The following is a 19,552-nucleotide window of genomic DNA, read 5'->3' as shown; positions in this document are numbered from 1 at the left end:
CAGCTTGCCACCTAAATAATAATAATAATAATAATAATAATTATCCTTTCTAGTATAGGCACAAAGCCTGAAATTTTTGGGGAGGGGACTAGTCAAATCCATCGACACTAGTAAGCAACTGGTACTTATTTTATCGACCCCGAAGGGTGAAAGGCAAAGTTGACCTCGGTGGGATTTGAACTCAGAACGTAAAGATAGATGAAATACAGCTAAGCATTTTGCCCAGCATGCTAACAGTTCTGCCAGCTTGCCACCTTAATAATAATAATAATAATAATAATAATAATAATAATAATAATAATAATAATAATAATAATAATAATAATAATCCTTTCTACTATAGGCACAAGGCCTGAAATATGTGGGACGAGGGCTAGTTGATTACATCAACCCCAGTATGCAACTGGTACTTATTTCATCGACCTTGAAAGGATGAAAGGCAAAGTCGACCTTGGTGGGACTTGAACTCAGAATGTAAAGACAGATAAAATACAGTTAAGCATTTTGCCCAGCATGCTAACGATTCTGCCAGCTTACTACCAAAATAATAATATGATAATTTCTTACATAGGCACAAAAGCTAGAAATTTAGGGGCTGGATATGTAAGGGGGTTTAGGTGTTCGTTAACCCAGTGCTTAACTGGTTCTATATTTCATTGACCACCCTGTCAGAAGGGGGAATAAAGGCAAAGTTGTCTGTCCACAGTGAGATTTGAACCTGAACCTAGGATGTATGCAATGCATTTTTGTCCAACGTTCTAATGATTCTGCCAACCCACTAAAATTAATGAGTTTTCTGATTTTTGCACGTGACTTGAGATATGGGGGGGGTGAAGTGTGAGTATGTTGGAAGGTGGCGGGGGTATCAATTTAAGCAACCCCACATGATTAGAACACTTATCTTATTGACACCCACACACCTTTAAAAGGCTATAAGGCAAACTCAACACCCCCACTCCAACCACCACCACCACCACCAAACTAGATTTGAACTCTGAATGTAAAGGAATGTGGGGGTGGCAGGGGAGCAAGCACATGCAAGGCATTTTGCACCATCGACACCATTTCTTCCATCCACTGCCCCCTAATAATGTAACAGTAACAACAATAGTTAATAATGATAATAATAATAATGATAATTATTATTTCTCAGATATTGTTCATAACCATTTCAAATGCCCGAGCATTTGTAATGTTGGCACAAGGACCACGAAATTTATTAATGAAAGTGTAATACAGTCGACGGAATCGACACCCAGTATGTATGTGTGTGTATACATATACATATATATATATATATATATATACACACACACACTTGTATATATGTGTGTATGTATACATACATATATGTGTGTGTACATACATAAATGTATGCGTGTATGTATATATATATATATATATATATATATAATAATAATATTAGGGACAAAATTCAAAATTACAGGTAAAAACTCAATTAAAATCAATTTATAAAAAATTAAAATTAAATTGAGCTTTACATAAACCTTGGTTCTTTTCCCTAAAACTATATATATATATATATATATGCACATAAACACAGACACATATACATAATGTATAAAAGGCATAGTCAGACACGGTAGTATTTCTTCATCTCAGATCATAAAATGGGCCAAAAATATTAAGTCGTCATAATAATAATAATAATGATAATAATAATAATAATAATGGTGTCAATATAGAATATCAGCATATCACAGTTTATCACACAGAGAAACATATCACTGGTCAGTACTTGAGGCCGACTATGACAATCCTCTTCAATATGTGAGCTACTGACAATAAACAACAGACACAGCAGGCTACGGAGGTTTTTATACAGCATAACCTATCAAGGTACCACACAGATGTATGTGTGTGTGTGTGTATGTGTGTGTGTAAGGCCTGTGTATGCATATCTTTATATCTGTGTGTGTGTGTGTGTGAATGCTTATTTGTGTGAGCATATGCTATGCATATCAAATACATACACACACATGTATGTAAGCGTGTATGTAAAATATATGTATGTGTGTATATATGTGTGCGTGTGTTTATGTGTCTATATGTCTGTGTGTGTGTGTATATGTATGTATTTGTATATGTGTGTGTGTATACATATATGTATATACACACACACACACGTGTATATATTAGGCCGTACTAAGAAACAAAAAAATTAGAAGCAATAGCAAATATTAACACAGCTCCCCAACTGGAGCATTCTCCAGCCATAGATTATGCATGAACGTGTAGAGTTTGTCACTGACAGCCACCTGTAAAACACAAAAATACATTGAAATGTTAGAAATAATAATAATAATAATGATAATGGTTTCAGATTTTGGCACAAGACCAGTAATTTCAAGAGAGGAAGTGAGTCAATTACATAAACCCCCAGTACTCAACTGGTACTTATTTTATCAACACTTAAGGCATGAAAGGCAAAATTATCCTGGGTGGAATTTGAACTCAGAACATAAAGATGGGTGAAATGCTGCTAAGCATTTTGCCTGGCATGTTAACGGTTCTGGCAGCTTGCCACCATAATAATAATAATAATAATAATAATAATAATAATAATAATAATAATAATTTTTTTTTATTTATGCGCCCTTTTCAAGCCTAGCCAGGCTCATGGGCCCGGTTTCCCAGTTTCTATGGCGTATGTGTTCCCCCCAGCTGGACGGGATGCCAGTCCATCGCAGCGTTACTCAAGTGAGAGAAAGTTGGGATGAAAGAGTACAACAGGGGTCGCCGCCACCCCCTGCTGGAGCCTTGTGCAGCTTTAAGCATTTTCGCTCAATAAACACATAACGCTCCTTTCCCTACCCACTGTCTTCAGCTCTTCACATTTTTACAGAGAACCCATTTCTCATCATCAGTCACTATTCGGTCCAAAAAGGTTCATTCATGAGACGTGACAGCAAAGAAGAGCACACATTCACTCTCTGGTGAGGAACCCATTGACTCAATTTGCTGACTTTTCAGATGGCATGCAGGTGTCGATGAATGGTTGAATGACCAAATCCAAGTTTCTCTGCTAGTTCCTCAATAGTTAAAATGGGATTTCATTCCACCAGGGCTTGCAAGATGTCCTTGTCAAGCTATATGGATCTTCCAGGACGAGGCTCATCTTCTAGGCTGTAATTTCTGGCTTGGAATTTCTGAAACCACCGTTGACACTGGCTTACACTTATTGTCCGATCCCCACATACTGCATTAATGTTCCTCACACTTTCCATTGCATTGTTGCCTTTATTAAACTCATAAAGCAAAATATGCTGAATATGCTCCTTTCTCACTTCCATTACAACTTTGGAAAAATAACTGTTAAAACAGAACTGCACTCTTCAAAACTTGCACTAAGAATAAGCAGAAGGTAAAATTACCACCTGCTTCTATAGCAAGTTGATGCAGGTAGTTTATCCCATCCCCCTCCGACTTTTAGTTCATGCAATTGAAAAAACTGCATTATTTATAGAATGACCCAATACACACAACACACACAAATATACATTACCTTATATGGACTAGGCTGTAGGGCTCGCTTGTGATCTTCCCGTATGTGACTCAATGATGACAATGTCTTCTCTCTCAGGTGTCGCAGCGTCGGGAGATTCTGCTGAGCCTGTTAGAAGGACAACAACAACAACACAATGAGTGTAAACTTCACCTTATAATGAGTGGACACTCAAAAGGATTGGAAATATGAGGGGGTGCTGAAAAGTTCCTGACTTTGGGTAAAAGAAAATATGGGAGGATCTGTTACTGTATTCTAACGTGGATAAGGAACCCTTTTTTTGTCCAAAATTAGGTTAAAAAATATGGGGAGTTTCTTATACATGGATAGTATTATAATCCCTTACAAAACATTTTTTTACAAATTTTAAGCCCCCAAAAGTTAGGGGGTTCCTTATACATATTAAAATACAGTAATTTATGATTTTATTCAAGATATTCTTCTCTCAGATTCACACATTTATTATTGCAGCAGTCCTTCAGTTTTCCTAAGCCCTATAAAAGAACTCAGAAGGTTGGGCCTCCAATGAGGATATACCCTTAAAGCCCAGAACTTTTCATCACCCATCACACAGAATTTCACACTGAGTACGCACTCGACTTATAGTGAGTGAACACTTTCCATACTCTCCCTCACAGAATGTGACCCCCCCAACCCCACCTCGCACTCCATTTTAGAGTGAGTGGACACTTCACACTCCACCTCACAATGATTATCACCTTTCATGGTTCCTATTTAAATCTTGGTGCCCTGAGTATAGAGAAGGTACCTGTAACTAAAGAGGGTACCTGTAACTAAAGGAGGTACCTGTAACTGAATGAACAGATACAACATGAGCTGTATCTTCTGATATTTATTTGTAATAGAAGCCAGTGAGGTATTATAGAAACAGCAATCAAACTGCCCTCAGTTTACATCATGCCATATTAAAAAAAAAACAGAACCATTAGATAAAATATTCTGAAAAAAAAAAAAAAAAGGAAATGGCCACGGATGGAATACTTTTAATTATTGGTCTGCTTCGTCAGGTTTGAAATAGATATAACTAATAAATAAGTCTGACGTGTAAAGAGTTGCGTTCTGGCATTGTGGCTACAGCCTTTCAAATAAATTTTAGAAAAGGGTGAATGAAAATACTTCAAATGAAAATGAAAGGGGGGGGGGAATAAGGGGGCGATAACCATAAATTAAGTCACGGACACGAGCAGAGTTACCTACCGTCTTTAGTCAAGGCAATAACATACAAATATTCGACGTACAAGACACAAAAATGAGGTGGAGGGGGAAAACAACTAGAGCATTTCAAGGTACCTCTTCCCACCACACACACACAATCCTAGATTACCTTGACACACATTGAAGGCAAATATCTTTGAGTTCTTGCTGACAATTAGCCGTTCCAGCTTCACCACTTTCAACCTACCTTTCATTAAATTTAATGAAGAGTAACACCTCCCTTCTATCTTCACCCATGACTAGTACCTCTTGTCTCTCCTCACCTTCAAGTGTTTTTTAGCAGTACCTTTTTTTCTTTTTTCCACCTTCAAGTGCTACAATGAAAAAGCTGATGAAGGCCTGACCGGAGAAGGAAAGCTGTTCTCAAAACTTCTGAACTGCATCCACCACCATTACCACCACACAGAGGAAAACTATCCACTTTTCATCATCAAAGCAAAGCAGTAATTTGATCTTCAGAGTTTAGTCTTGTTGCTCTATTTCTACTTCTCGGTTCGAATCCTACCAGTCAACTTTGAGTTCTAGGGCCGACTGAGGGCTAAACAAGAAAAATCCACAAAACACTTTCACACATAAGTCATTTAACACAGTAGACAGTCTACTTACTTTCCCATTTTTCCAGTAAACTTTGTACAGTGGTTCAACTCTTGAAGGTTGCACATAAGCTCGTTTTGTTTCCTTTAAAAAAAAAAAAAACAGAAAAAAAAAAGATAAATCACTAATTATAATTTTGTTACAATCTTCTATATTTTATGATTTAATTACAATCCTCAATGGAGGCGCAATGGCCTAGTGGTTAGGGCAGCGGACTCGCGGTCATAGGATCGCGGTTTCGATTCGCAGACCGGGCGTTGTGAGTGTTTATTGAGCGAAAACACCTAAAACCTCCACGAGGCTCCGGCAGGGGATGGTGGCGAACCCTGCTGTACTCTTTCACCACCACTTTCTCTCACTCTTACTTCCTGTTTCTGTTGTGCCTGTAATTCAAAAGGTCAGCCTTGTCACACTGTGTCACGCTGAATATCCCCGAGAACTACGTTAAGGGTACACGTGTCTGTGGAGTGCTCAGCCACTTGCACGTTAATTTCACGAGCAGGCTGTTCCGTTGATCGGATCAACTGGAACCCTCGACGTCGTAAGCAACGGAGTGCCAACAACAACAATCCTCAATATTCTACGATTTAGTTACAAGATGAAGATGATAATAGCATGTATTGATGTGCTGATTATTTCAGTCTGATATATTGTTGTAGTCAGAGAATCAGAAATTGAAGCAACAGAGTTTTTTTCCCTCTCGCTACCTCTAAATTCTTTGAAGACCTCAGCCCTACATCAACAAGTTCTGACAACAAAGAATTACTAATTAAGTTTTGAACTTACCTGAAACGGATGTCGACAGAAGACACGCTCACCTGCCAGGGGAGGCTGCTCTGTGTCACGTATGAGAACATCAATGAGAGCAATGTCTGTGGAATATTGAAACATCAGTTTTAGCAAACAGCCATGATACATCAGTAATTTATATACTTCATTATTTCTAATACCTCTTTTGCTGTATTGCATATTCTCTTTTACTTGTTTCAGTCATTTGACTGTGGCCATGCTGGAGCACTGCCTTCAGTTGAGCAAATCAACTCCAGAGCTTATTCTTTGTAAACCTAGTACTTATTCTATCTGGTCGACCCAGGACTATAAAAAAAGACACTTGTCCAAGGTGCTATGCTGTGGAACTGAACCCAAAACCATGTTGGTTGGGAAACAAACTTCTTAATCACACAGCCATGCTTGTGCCTATATATGTGTGTGTGTGTAGATAGATTATATACAGACAGACACACCTTTCAATAAACTCAATAGTCATGGTCAGTTTATGATGCTATTTTATGAACCAGAATTACACAGAAACTCCGTTGTTACTGTTACCACTGGAAGATGTATGAATCAGTGATTGATTGATTTATAAATCTTTAATAATGCAATACATCACAAAAATATGAATAACATATACATACATATAAAAGAAAACAAGGCTACTAACCATCAGCACCATATAGTCTGTAGGCAGTTTTCTTCCCAGGTATACCAATTTTATCAGGTTCTTCGCTCAGTTTAATCCGAGGAATATCATTAATTTGTACCAACTAAACAAGGAAAGACAAAATATTTTTTTAACAAAAACCCAACTCAAACAAAATGTTACAACCTATCATGTATTTTTAAAGAATCATACTCAGTCTTCCTAAGAATAATCCTTTATATGATAGGCACATGATAGGCCTAAAAATTGGGGAAGGGGGATAGTTGATTACATTGACCCCAGTACTTAACTGGTACTTATTTCGTCAACCCTGAAAGGATGAAAGGCAAAGTCAGTCTTGGTAAAATTTGAACTCAGAATGTAAAGACAGACGAAATACCGCTAAGCACTTGGCTAACTACTCTGCTAACACAAAATAATGAGAGCACTCAGTCTTCCTTTGACTTCTTCACCAAAGCATCAGGCACATGAAGCCTGCTTCACACCAGACACATGTGGCCCCAGTGGCACAAAAAAACATTGAAGAAATCTTTCAATGATGACAAGTTTGCCCAAACAAACACAAATGCAAACAAATGAAACTTTTGGATTGGAGGAGAAACAAAGTAAATCACTGGCTTTGAAGAAATAAATTGCTACATGTACTGGAATTAGATGGCACTCCTATTTTGGCATCATATATTTTAGTGTCGCAGACTCATTACTGGCTCATCTGACATCAAGCAGTTTAATGTTTTTCTCACTCTCCCTCCCTCTCTCTATTTATGTGTGACAACACATTATTTGTTGTGAGTATGAGGAGAGGAAGCATCTATGTCAACTATGTTCAATTAATTGTAATTCCTCTCTCCCTTTTCCTCTCACACTATTTGTTTGTTTGTGTGTGTACTGTCACCTAAACATGTTGGCAGCCCAGTCAGCCGTAGCTTAATAGTCTCATTCCATCTAAACATACACATGCACACACCCCACAAACACACACATACATTTGTAGTTATAAACTAAAACAAATCAACTTAAATCCGCTATTACTGCTTTCACATTCTTCATCTTCTGGAATGGTATCAAAACAATGGGAAATATTTATGGAAAATAATGTTCATTTTCTAATGCCACATCATCATCATCATTTAACATCCGTTTTCCATGCTAGCATGGTTGACACAGTTTGGACCAGGACTCATAAGCTGGAGGGCTGCACCAGGCACCAATTGTCTGTTTAGGCTTGGTCTCTATGGCTGGATGCCCTTCCTAAAGCCAACCACTTTACTAATTATTATGTGGTTGGGAAGCAAGCTTCTTACCACACAGCCACACCTGTAGAGAAATAAACAAAAATGACCGTCCTCTAAACTCCAGCAGCTGATAGCAGAGTGATAAAGTGACTTACCTTAAAGACACAACCAAGTGCTGGCTGTTTCTGGCATGTCACTAAGTGTGTACCAATTCCATAACAGTTGATCTGATGATTCTACAAGTAAAAACAGAGAAATCCAAACTTTGAAAAGATTGCATCAAAAAATAGACAATCAGGGAAATATTGGGGTTGTTATATAAATTCATTTGTTTTTTTTTTGTTATTTAGCATACCATGATCATGTTTGAAAAGAGAGAATTTATTCAAATTTCAAAGGTTTTAGAGGAAGAATAGAATTACAAAAAAAACTGTAAACACTATGATAAAAAAATTCTTTTCATGTTATTTCAAATAACATTGGAAAGGATTAATGTGAATGAAAAATAAAATAATAATTAAAAATAAGAAATTTCACTAAGGTAAATATATTTCTTCTGAGAAATATCCAAGACAACATAGTATATTAGAGATTTCATAATTTCAGATTTACATATTTGGTCTGACAATTATCTTAGTCAACATGATGTAAACAGCAACAGAGATTCCATAATTTCATAATTTTTAAAATTACATTTGTTAAGATGAACAAAGCTGCCTCATTACAAAACTGTTTTGATTAGTAGCAAGCTACTCAATATAAGAGTTAATTACTATATAATTATCTTTATAATTACTACATAATTATCAACACAGAGAAGTGAAAGATTCATTGCCTTTATGTTTAAAACATGTTGATATGTTAGAAATAATACATTTCTAAATCTCTCAGAGAGATTTATGCAGTAGTGATACGATGAAATAGTTGTATGTTGTCAACCTAATGTGACAGTCCCCTGAAGGGAATAATACTACTGTTGGTTAGACCTAGGAAGCTGCACTGCTTCCTGTTGGCCTTGACACATTTCCTGTGTCCTTATGTTTACAAGGAGGAAACAAGCACCTCCACCCAGCTAAGCCTGCATCCAGAGACATGTTTCTGATGATGAGCAAAGAATCAGAAACATGTCTCTGGATGCAGGCTTAGCTGGGTGGAGGTGCTTGTCTCCCCCTTGTAAGCATAAGGACACAGGAAATGTGTCAAGGCCGACAGGAAGCGGTGCAGCTTCCTAGGTCTAACCAACAGTAGTATTATTCCCTTCAGGGGACTGTCACATTAAGTTGACAGCATAGCCTAAGCTATTGCCCTTCTTTTCTTAAATAATGATGAAACCGGTCAGTATAAATTTCACCATCAAGCTGTCCAAAAGGCCCTTATGGGCTTAAATTCACAGCAAGACTAAATTTACTTGGAGATAAGTTTGCTTATTTTTGTTTAATAGGAATAAAATGTATATATACAAAAAGTTCACAAAGTGTGATGAAGAAGAGAAGATAGTGAGAAATACCTGTATGTGTATATATACATACATACATATATATATATGTATACATATATATATATATATATATATATATATATATATATATATATATATATATATAGCAATTATAGAATCTTGTCAATCCATGTTACTAATAGTTTCAAAGGTATTCAGAATGGTTCAGTATCTATCGTCAGATATTTGCTCATTTCTACTACCTGTACCTCTCTGTGCCCAAGACGGATCAATTTGTTGAAAGAAACAGGTGATAGGTGTTGACCGATGTCTGACAATGACTACTCAACTAGTTTGAGTATCTTTGAAACAATAGATAACTGACAGGATTCTACATCAGTATATATTTATTTATTTTTTAGCTCTATATTTATTACAATGAGTACTTTTTACTCTGATATATGAAACTTGCTTGATCACTATATATTTTCCCCTGGATATGAAATTGATATCAATTATTATAACTCTTCTCATGAGCTTTCTATAATTTCTACTGCTTCATTCATAATGCATAAAAAAAAAATTTTTTTTAAACATCAAAAGAATAATCAAACATTGCATGAAAGATGCTAAAGTCACAGGTGCCATGGAAACAGATTTTCTCCACAAGACAGGATAATGTTAGGAAAACTGGAGAGAATTGAAAAGCAAATTAATTTCAAAACAAGGTCCTGAGGATTAAATACATATTTGTTACCAGAAGAGGTTGAGAAATATGTATCACTGAAACAGGAAAACTGCAGTCAAAATATTAAATAATAAAATGTGTTGTGACACAGAATAAAAACTACCATCCGTAAGGGCAAATTGCATTTGAAAGAGAAATAAAAAAAAAAAAAAAGGAAAAGGAAAAAAAGCACGAACTCAATAAAAAAAACAGGAGGTAGTAGTGGTGGTGACGATAGTTGTGATAATGGTGATGGCACAAAATCATAAAAACAAAAAGAGGCAAAACATAACGCGTTTATGATTTTGTAGATAGATTAATTTGGAAGAATTGACAATGGCCTAAGAAAATACTACCTCAGCAATGGAAGATATATATATATTTAAATCTATTTCTTAGGCACAAGGCCCGAAATTTTGCAGGAGGGAGCCAGTCGATTAGATGAACCCAGTACACAACTGGTACTTAATTTATCGACCCCCGAAAGGAAAAAAGGCAAAGTCAACCTTGGCAGAAATCTCTTATATTGTCACAAGACTGATACCACTGCTAACAATAACTACACAATAACAAAAGAGACAATTTCTAACATGGGTTCATTATAATAATAGTACTTTATTTTAGTGACCCTGGAGATGTGAAAGGTATTGTTGACCTTGGTGAGGTATGAACTTAGAATGTAAAGATTTGAATGAAGTACTGCAAGAAATTTTGTCTAAAGTTCAAACAATTCCTCCAATTCATAATAATAATAATAATAATAATAATAATAATAATAATAATAATAATAATAATAATAATAATGGTTTCAAATTTTGCCACAAGGGCAGCCATTTTGGGGCAAAGGAATAAGTCAATTACATCGATTCCAGTGTTTAACGACCTTGAAAAGATGAAAGGCAAAGTCAACCTCGGCAGAATTTGAACTCAGAACATAAAAGGTGGACGAAATGCCGCTAAGCATATTTGCCTGGTGTGCTAACGGTTCTGCCAGCTTTGGCACAAGGCCAGCAATTGTGGAGGGGTGAGTGGGTCGATTACATCAACCTCAATGCTCCACTGGTACTTACTTTATCGACCCTGAAAGGAATAAGAGGCAAAGTCAACTTTGGGTGGGATTTGAACCTGGAATGCGAAGACAAATGAAATGCTGCTAAGTATTCTTCCTGGCATGCTAACGATGTTGTCAGCTCACTGCCTTAATAATAATAATAATAATAATAATAATAATAATAATAATAATAATAATAATAATATTAAAAGTAAAGAACTTTTCTCTCTATCTATTACACTTCTGCTGAGTTACTTCAGTCCTTTATATAAACTAAAAAAATGAATTAGACTGACATTTATTTTGAACCTGTGGAAGGCACACGAGATGCCGAAATTATGTTCAAAGCATAAATAAATAAGTTATTAATAATAATAATTCTTTCTACTATAGGCACAAGGCTTGAAATTTTAGGGGAGGGGGTTAGTTGATTACATCGACCTCAGTGTTCAGTTGGTACTTATTTTGATGACCCTGGAAGGATGAAAAGCAAAAACCAACCTCGGCAGAATTTGAACTCAGAACATAAAGATGGAGAAAATGCCACTAAGCATTATGCCCAGTGTGCTAATGATTCTGCCAGCTCACTCCAATAATAATAATAATAATGATGATAATAATAATAGTGAATGAAACAAAAATAAAGAAGGAAAAACAACTTAAGGATTAAAATTTGCTGATAAATATTTAAAAAGAAAAAAAAACAAGATATTCGTGTGGAGTTAGTAGAATGTTAATTAGAAGCTGACCCATTAAAAATAAGACGGAAATTAAAAAAAAAAAAAAAAAATTAGAAAAGAAGAAAAAAAATCCAAAACCAGCTCAAAGAAGGAATTTTTTTAAAAACAATATAGACAAACAGATAACAAAAAAACAAACTAATAGTAATAGTAATAATAATAAAATGTACTAGGCTAAAGAAGAAAAAAAAAAGGAGAGAAAAGAAAAAAGGAGGAGTAGATTTGAAATTTCTTCTTACTGGTTGATCTAACGTATTATCAACTGAATTATCATCTGTATTTGACTGCAAGAAAAAAAATAACATTTTTGATGGGGAAAAGAAAAATGCCGATATCAATGGCAGACGATTTTTTTTGTTACTGTTTTGTTACTGTTTTTAATATTCTTGTTTTATTTCATTTTATTTTAGTTTTTTATTTCTTAACCAGAACTAAAGTAGAGACGACTTAATGAAAATCCGTACTAAATATTGGTTTCCAATTTTAACACAAGGCCAGCAATTTCGAGGGGGAGGGGGGGGGGGCTAAGTCAAGTACATCAACCCCAACATTCAACTGGTACTTGTATCATCGACCCCTGAAATGATGAAAGGCGAAGAAGTCAGCCCCAGTGGAATTTGAACTCAGAAGATAAACACAGACAAAATGTTGCCAAGCATTTACTTGATGTTTAAACGATTCTGCCAATTAGCCACATTAAAAGTTTCACTAAGTATTGGATTAATTAAGTGCTTTGATTTGTTGTTGGATGAGTGGTTAGGAAGTTTGCTTTCCAACCTTATGATTTCAGGTTCAGTTCTACTTGGACAAGTGGTGTCCACTGCTACAGCCAGACTAACCAAAGAACTAGTGAGGAGATCTGGTAGACAAAAACTGAAACAAGTGTTTTTGTGTATGTGTATGTGTGTGTTTGTCCCCCACCCCATCATCACTTGACAACCGATGTTGGGGGTGTTTACATCCCCATAACTTAGTGGTTCGGCAAAAAAGACTGATAGAATAAGTACTAGGCTTACAAAGAACAAGTCCTGGGGTCGACTTGACTAAAAAAGCAGTGCTCCAGCATGGCTGCAGTCAAATGACTGAAACAAAAGAAAAAAGATTGTGTGTGTGTGTATATATATATATATATATATACATACATACATACATATATATACACACACACACACACACATATATATATATATATATTTATATATATATATTAGGTTGGCAAGAAAGTAATTTCGTTTTTTTAGTGTGAAATAAAAGTAATTCTTTTTCATACACAGAATAAGTTTTTAATCAATTATATATTTTCCATTTTGTTCGATGACATTTTGCCATCTTTCTGGCAACTTCATGATTCCGTGCTCATAGAGCTTCTGGTCCTATCAGCCAAAAACTGAAGCAAATGTGATTTCAGGTCGTCATCATCATTATTGAATGTTTTACCATTCAAAGAATTTTGCAAACTTTGAAATAAATGGTAATCTGATGGTGCAAGGTCAGGGCTATATGGTGGATGTGACACTACTTCTCAACCAAGCTCCAATAATTTTTCACGAGTTAGCAAACATGTGTGGTCTAGCGGTGTCATGGTGGAGCATGATTCCTTTATGATTTGCCAATTCTGGCCGTTTTTCTTTGATTGTTTCTTCCAGTTTCATTAGTTATTGACAGTAAACATCTGAATTGATCATTTGGTTCCTTAGAAGCAGCTCAAAATACGCAACACCTTTGTAATCCCACACTGCAGTCTATCCATAATATCTGGTCAGTAAACATATGCCCCCACCACTAAATGTTGACAAACTTATGACCTGTCATTGTTTTGTTTCTTATTAAAAACTCTCCTTAAATTTAAGAGCCTCACGTCATGACGTCCACTCGAGAGACAACCTCTTTTACTATTATTTCAGTTTCAAACTAATAAGTATGACCATACTGCCATTACAAGTTCTCTTCATAATCACTGCCATCACCAGCCACAGTAAAACAATCCATCTAGGATGTAAGGTAATCAAATTGCATAATACACAAAAACGGATCTACCTTAGTCATATGGAGAAGACGTGAAGGTGTCTAGGAGAGCAGTAACTCATTACCATTGGCAATGTCAGATTTTCTACAGCCAGATGCTTTTCCTGTCACTAACCCTCATTTGTTCCCATGCTAGGTAATATTCCTTCATGACTGGACATTTTCCCAGATGATTGGAAATGAACGACATTCATTTGTATAAGAGTGACACCCATTTACAACTATCATGTGATGTTGTAAATGAGGATCAAGATAAGGGGACATGCATGCACGCACGCACACACACACACACATGCATGCATGCACATATATATACAGTGGGCTTTTTTCAGTTTTTTGTCTGCCACAAAGCTTTGGTTGACCCAAAGTGAAAGTAGAAAATACTTGCTGAATAGGCCATGTAATGGAATCAAACCTGAAGCAAATTTCTTAACGATAGAATCACGTCAACACCAATAATTCTGAACAAAAACTCAAAAAGAGTAAAAAAAAATACATTAGTCTTGCCAAAGACAACCTTTCTATTTCTGGTAGCAGAATACAACACACCGGTCCATGCTGTAAAGCTGTCAGTGAGAGGAAAAGCTGTCAAAATCATCACATTCACAACCAGATTTCTTTGTTGTTTTATTTATCAGATGAAGAAAGGCTATAACAAATGTCGAGAAATCGTGAGCTCCACCAAAACTTAACAACAAAACACAGAATCACAGGTATGTAAACCTGAAAGCAAGCAAAAGAATGACTGATACGACAGGTGAAAGTTATAAAATGTTACACTGGCCATACAAGGACAACACTTTCTTGTAAACACACTATGCACTTACAAGGAGCAATTGCATGAAACTACTCCATGTAACATAAAACCAAACTATGTCAGAAGATAGTGGAAAACACATCCTCACTATATAAAATTCTTACAAAAAGCACTTCCTTGCCATAAAAAATTTCCCTACAAAAATAAACTATTGATAATAGAAGTGTATATATATATATATATATATATATCAGCATCATCATCATCGTTTAACGTCCGTTTTCCATGCTGGCATGAGTTGGAAGGTCTGACTGAGAGCTGGCAAGCCAGAAGGCTGCACCAGGCTCCAATCTGATCTGGCAAAGTTTCTACAGTTGGATGCCCTTTCACTCTGGAAATGGTAACAGGCACCAAAACATCCTGGAGAACAATATATGAAATTTCCCGGATGTACATAGTTGGCATCTTCTTGTCCCATTAATATATTGGATGAATTCACTTATCCTCCATGTTGTACAATGTTAAAATAAACACACATGTATAACATATGTTACATCACAAACAAAAAATAAATATGAAATGAATGATGCAAAATCTAGAGATATATGGCTCTTATTTTTTTTTATTATTAATTGTCAGAAGTTTCAGAGTGACTCAAAGACTGAGTTTTGTGCATTGGCACTTATCTGTGCATGAAACCCTTGGCCCTGGAGTCAGTCAGTGACTTATGCCAATTATTAATAATAATGACAATAATAAAATATATACACTCATTTTGAGCGACTTCTATTTTCCTGTTTGCATCACCGAACATATATGGTCATTAGTGATTATTTAGTATGTTTATTATTTTGGGTTTATCATTTTGCAAGCAGCGGCAGAAGAGACAGTCAAAGAAGGAACTCCAGCCTGGCAAAGTTTTCTTTATTTCACAGTGTTAAATTCAATTATTTCTTTAAGAAACTCTCACTTCTGAAAAACTAAACCCCTACTCCAGAGGGAGATCTTTACATTTTGTCCCCTTTGAGAATCATAAGAAATAGTAAGCAGCGCAGTTTCCTCTTGTAAGAATGTAATGAAGACAAGGCACAAGGCACATCTCAAGAGTTCTAAAGCTTTGAAGACAAAATGAGCAGGAGATCCAAGAGAAGGGACACTCCAAATGTTCTAGATATTTAGTGGCAGCATAAGCCAAATGACAAGCTTAAGGAATGGTGAATTCTATAACACACTGGTCTTAAGTTTAAATCAAACAGGAGAAATTCAATTTCAAATCTTTTTCCTTTTAACTTCTTAATTTTCAGGGGTTTTTTTTTAAAATTTACTTTTTACTTTTGAAATTTCAAATTGATAAAACAGAAAGGTTTTTAGTAAAAAATTTTTTTTTTTTACATTAAATGAAATGAAGAGAGTTAAGATGGACAGACAAGATTTTTATTTTTTAAATAAAATTTGAAAAGTAAAATAAAATAGATATTCAACTTCTAATCAAAATTAACCGAAGAAAAATATTTTCACCAATTTAAAATGAATTTTCTTGGAAAGAATTTAAAATTTAATTTCAAAAAGTAAAATTGAAATATAAACATGGATACTTTTAAGAATCACAGCAGGGGATGAATCAGAGGATAACTCAACGTACCCAACAATACTTAATCTACTTAAAAATTACCTAAGAAAAATCAGCCGGATTAACCATCTAGCATTCAGGTCAAATATAATGCTTATTTATTCACATTGTTTTAAATTAATCCTGCATTATCTCATAGCTTCAAGATTTTGATGATGTAATTGATTATTTTTAAAATGACATTGCCAGAAGCCAGATCTGGTTGGTTTGTAAAACAGGAAGAATATGGTGGGGCTGGATATGGCTGGTTATAAACGCTAAAGGGTTAAAATGACCTGGATTTAAAAATAAACCATCTATACTAAATATTTACCAAATATATTGTTTACAAATTTTAAAAATATATCATTTATATATTTTTCCAGAAACCTTTACAATATCAAAATCAAACTAATCTCTATTTACCACATCACTAATTATACAGACACAATAAAAGTTGCCAGGACACTTGCTCTCATTTGGTAAATATTTCATGTAGAAAGACATTGTGCATGTGCATGCGTGCATGCATGCAGATGTGGGGAAAGGAGTATATATTAAAACAAATTCAAGTCCAGTTTCCATTTAATAATCTTTTCTACTCTAGGCACAAGGCCCGAAATTTTGCGGGAGGGGGCCAGTCGACTAGACCAACCCCAGTATGTAACTGGTACTTAATTTATCAATCCTGAAAGGATGAAAGGCAAAGTCGACCTCGGCAGAATTTGAACTCAGAATGTAAGGGCAGACGAAATACCGCTAAGCATTTCGCCCGGTGCACTAACATCTCTGCCAGCTCACTACCTTATTTCTATTTAATAATGAAAAATGTTTAAGGTGCCTTCCTTTATTTTTCTCTAATTTTAGTTTACGAGCAAAAATGTTTTGCTACGAATAAAATTTGAAAAATAGACGGAAAAGAAACAAAAAACAATTTAGAGAAAATGAATTAAATTAAAATTCTGTTGAACCCCTGCCATGTCCAACTGCTCCCAATTTAACCTTTTTCTGTGGAAATACACAGTCTTTGTTTCAGTTTTGAAAATAATGAAGAACTTAGTGAAATAACTGTCATTATTAACAGTTCTGCAACATATTTTAGTTGAAATTCACTGCTTTTAAATTAATTAATTTTGAAAATAATGAAGAATTTAGTAAAACAACTTTGTCATAATTAACCCTTTTGTTACCATATTTCTGTTAAAAAAAACTGCCATTAATTCAATTAGTTTTTAAAATGATGAAGAATTTAGTAAAATAACTATCATTATTAAGCTAGTGTTTGAAACAAAAATTAACATGAAATTTTGATGGAAGATTTTAATTCAGATCATTTTTAAACAAGAAGTGTGTATCCATAGAATTGGTTTAGTTTATATACGTAGAATTTAATTTAGATCATTTGAGACAAGAGGTTTGTATCCAGAGAATTAGTGATAGCCTCAGGTGAGTTAGGTTCAAGAGGGTTAAAACTAGATAAGAGTCTACCAAAAGCTTATCTCTTCAGCTTTAGTCCCTACCCATTCCAGTATAATTATACTAAATAATAAACCTAAGAAAGACAAAATAAAGTGAAATAAAAGTAGAAAGGAAGAACAGAAAGACACAAACTGTGACATTGTGAAACTACGATAAAAGATGGACATATACAGGACAATATGAAACTACAATAAAAAAGACAGGTGTAAACTGTATTATTAACAAATCGTTAAAACATACCTGCTGGTTTAGAGAATGGATGGTGTCTTCGTTGATGTCATTGCTAGCTACGATTGTAAACTTGCCAAATACTGGGATATTAAACCTGGAAAAAGCACAAACAATAAATGACTGATGCTCACCTTGTAATAGTTTTGTTAAACGATGGGAGGGTGAAGAGGCTGGGGTTTTACTCAACAGAGATATCTTTTACATTGGAACACTCCCTACTGTTCATAACAATAGCTTAATTAAATATATATATATACACAAAGATACAACAGAGCGTTCATCATCATCATCATCATCGTCGTTTAAAGTCCGCTTTCCATGCTAGCATGGGTTGGACGATTTGACTGAGGACTGGTGAAACCAGATGGCTACACCAGGCTCCAATCTGATTCAAGCGATGTTGTGTGTGTGTGTGTGTGTGTTTGGGGGGAGGGGGACAAACACAGACACAGAAACATATGCTCACGCATACATACATATATACGACAGGCTTCTTTCAGTTTCCGTCTACCAAATCCACTCACAAGGCTTTGGTCGGCTATAGTAGAAGACACTTGCCCAAGGTGCCATGCAGCGAGAATGAACCCGGAACCATGTGGTTGGTAAGCAAGCTACTTACCCTACATCCACTCCTGTGCCATATAAAATTTTAACTTTTGTTGGAATGACCATCATGTATATATTGGCACATTATAATTATACTTAGTCTGACCATTGTTCCACACTGTCAGGACCCATTCCATTTTAAACATCACTTTAGAACCATCAACCAACAATACCTGGCCATTTAGCACAATAGCTGCTTGACTTAACTTAATGCAGTACTGCTTGACATAATTTTAACTTTATTCTCAAGTATTGCTACCACTGTGGATACTGTTTAATGCTTTGGGAATATGTTTTAATTTTCTTCCCAGCATCAAATATTTATAAAATATGAAATTTAAAGTCTAATATACACTGCTTGCATGTTTTAACGGTGGAGGTGCAATGGCCCAGTGGTTAGGGCAGTGGACTCGTGGTCATAGGATCGCGGTTTCGATTCCCAGACTGGGCGTTGTGAGTGTTTATTGAGCGAAAACACCTAAAAGCTCCACGAGGCTCTGGCAAGGGATGGTGGCGAACCCTGCTGTACTCTTCCACCACAACTTTCTCTCACTTTTACTTCCTGTTTCTGTTGTGCCTGTAATTCAAAGGGTCAGCCTTGTCACACTGTGTCACGCTGAATATCCCCGAGAACCACGTTAAGGGTACACGTGTCTGTGGAGTGCTCAGCCACTTGCACGTTAATTTCACGAGCAGGCTGTTCTATTGATCGGATCAACTGGAACCCTCAACGTCGTAAGCGACGGAGTGCCAGCAACAACAACAACAACAACATGTTTTAACAATTGTGCTGTCATTTCCACTTTATGGTCTCTTTCCAAACAGTTTGGATAAAGGTAATGTACTGAATGTTA

General features: G+C 35.6%; 1 protein-coding gene across 6 annotated transcripts in view; it reads right to left on the bottom strand.

The window, feature by feature from the left end:
* Positions 1 to 1,139: 1,139 nt before the first annotated feature.
* LOC106882586 (nicotinate phosphoribosyltransferase) overlaps positions 1,140 to 19,552 on the bottom strand; it is a 43,652-nt gene continuing 25,239 nt past the window's right edge. For 3 of the 6 annotated variants that reach the window (XM_089342150.1, XM_089342151.1, XM_089342154.1), the window contains 8 exons: positions 18,102 to 18,186; positions 12,231 to 12,275; positions 8,191 to 8,271; positions 6,801 to 6,903; positions 6,143 to 6,228; positions 5,369 to 5,440; positions 3,527 to 3,634; positions 2,067 to 2,279 (listed from right to left, as the gene is read on the bottom strand). In XM_089342150.1, coding sequence (XP_089198276.1) covers positions 2,202 to 2,279; positions 3,527 to 3,634; positions 5,369 to 5,440; positions 6,143 to 6,228; positions 6,801 to 6,903; positions 8,191 to 8,271; positions 12,231 to 12,275; positions 18,102 to 18,186 — 658 coding nt within the window. In that variant the 3' untranslated portion in view covers positions 2,067 to 2,201. Of the gene's footprint in view, positions 2,280 to 3,526; positions 3,635 to 5,368; positions 5,441 to 6,142; positions 6,229 to 6,800; positions 6,904 to 8,190; positions 8,272 to 12,230; positions 12,276 to 18,101; positions 18,187 to 19,552 lie in introns of all 6 variants that reach the window. The other 3 variants (XM_089342155.1, XM_089342152.1, XM_089342153.1) reach the window with 3 other exon arrangements.

The sequence above is a fragment of the Octopus bimaculoides genome, chromosome 25 (assembly GCF_046866305.1).
Source record: "Octopus bimaculoides isolate indiv1 chromosome 25, ASM4686630v1, whole genome shotgun sequence".
In the NCBI taxonomy this organism is placed as follows: domain Eukaryota; kingdom Metazoa; phylum Mollusca; class Cephalopoda; order Octopoda; family Octopodidae; genus Octopus; species Octopus bimaculoides.
Note: the sequence above shows the minus strand (reverse complement) of the source record. Positions and strands in the feature narration are given on the sequence as shown.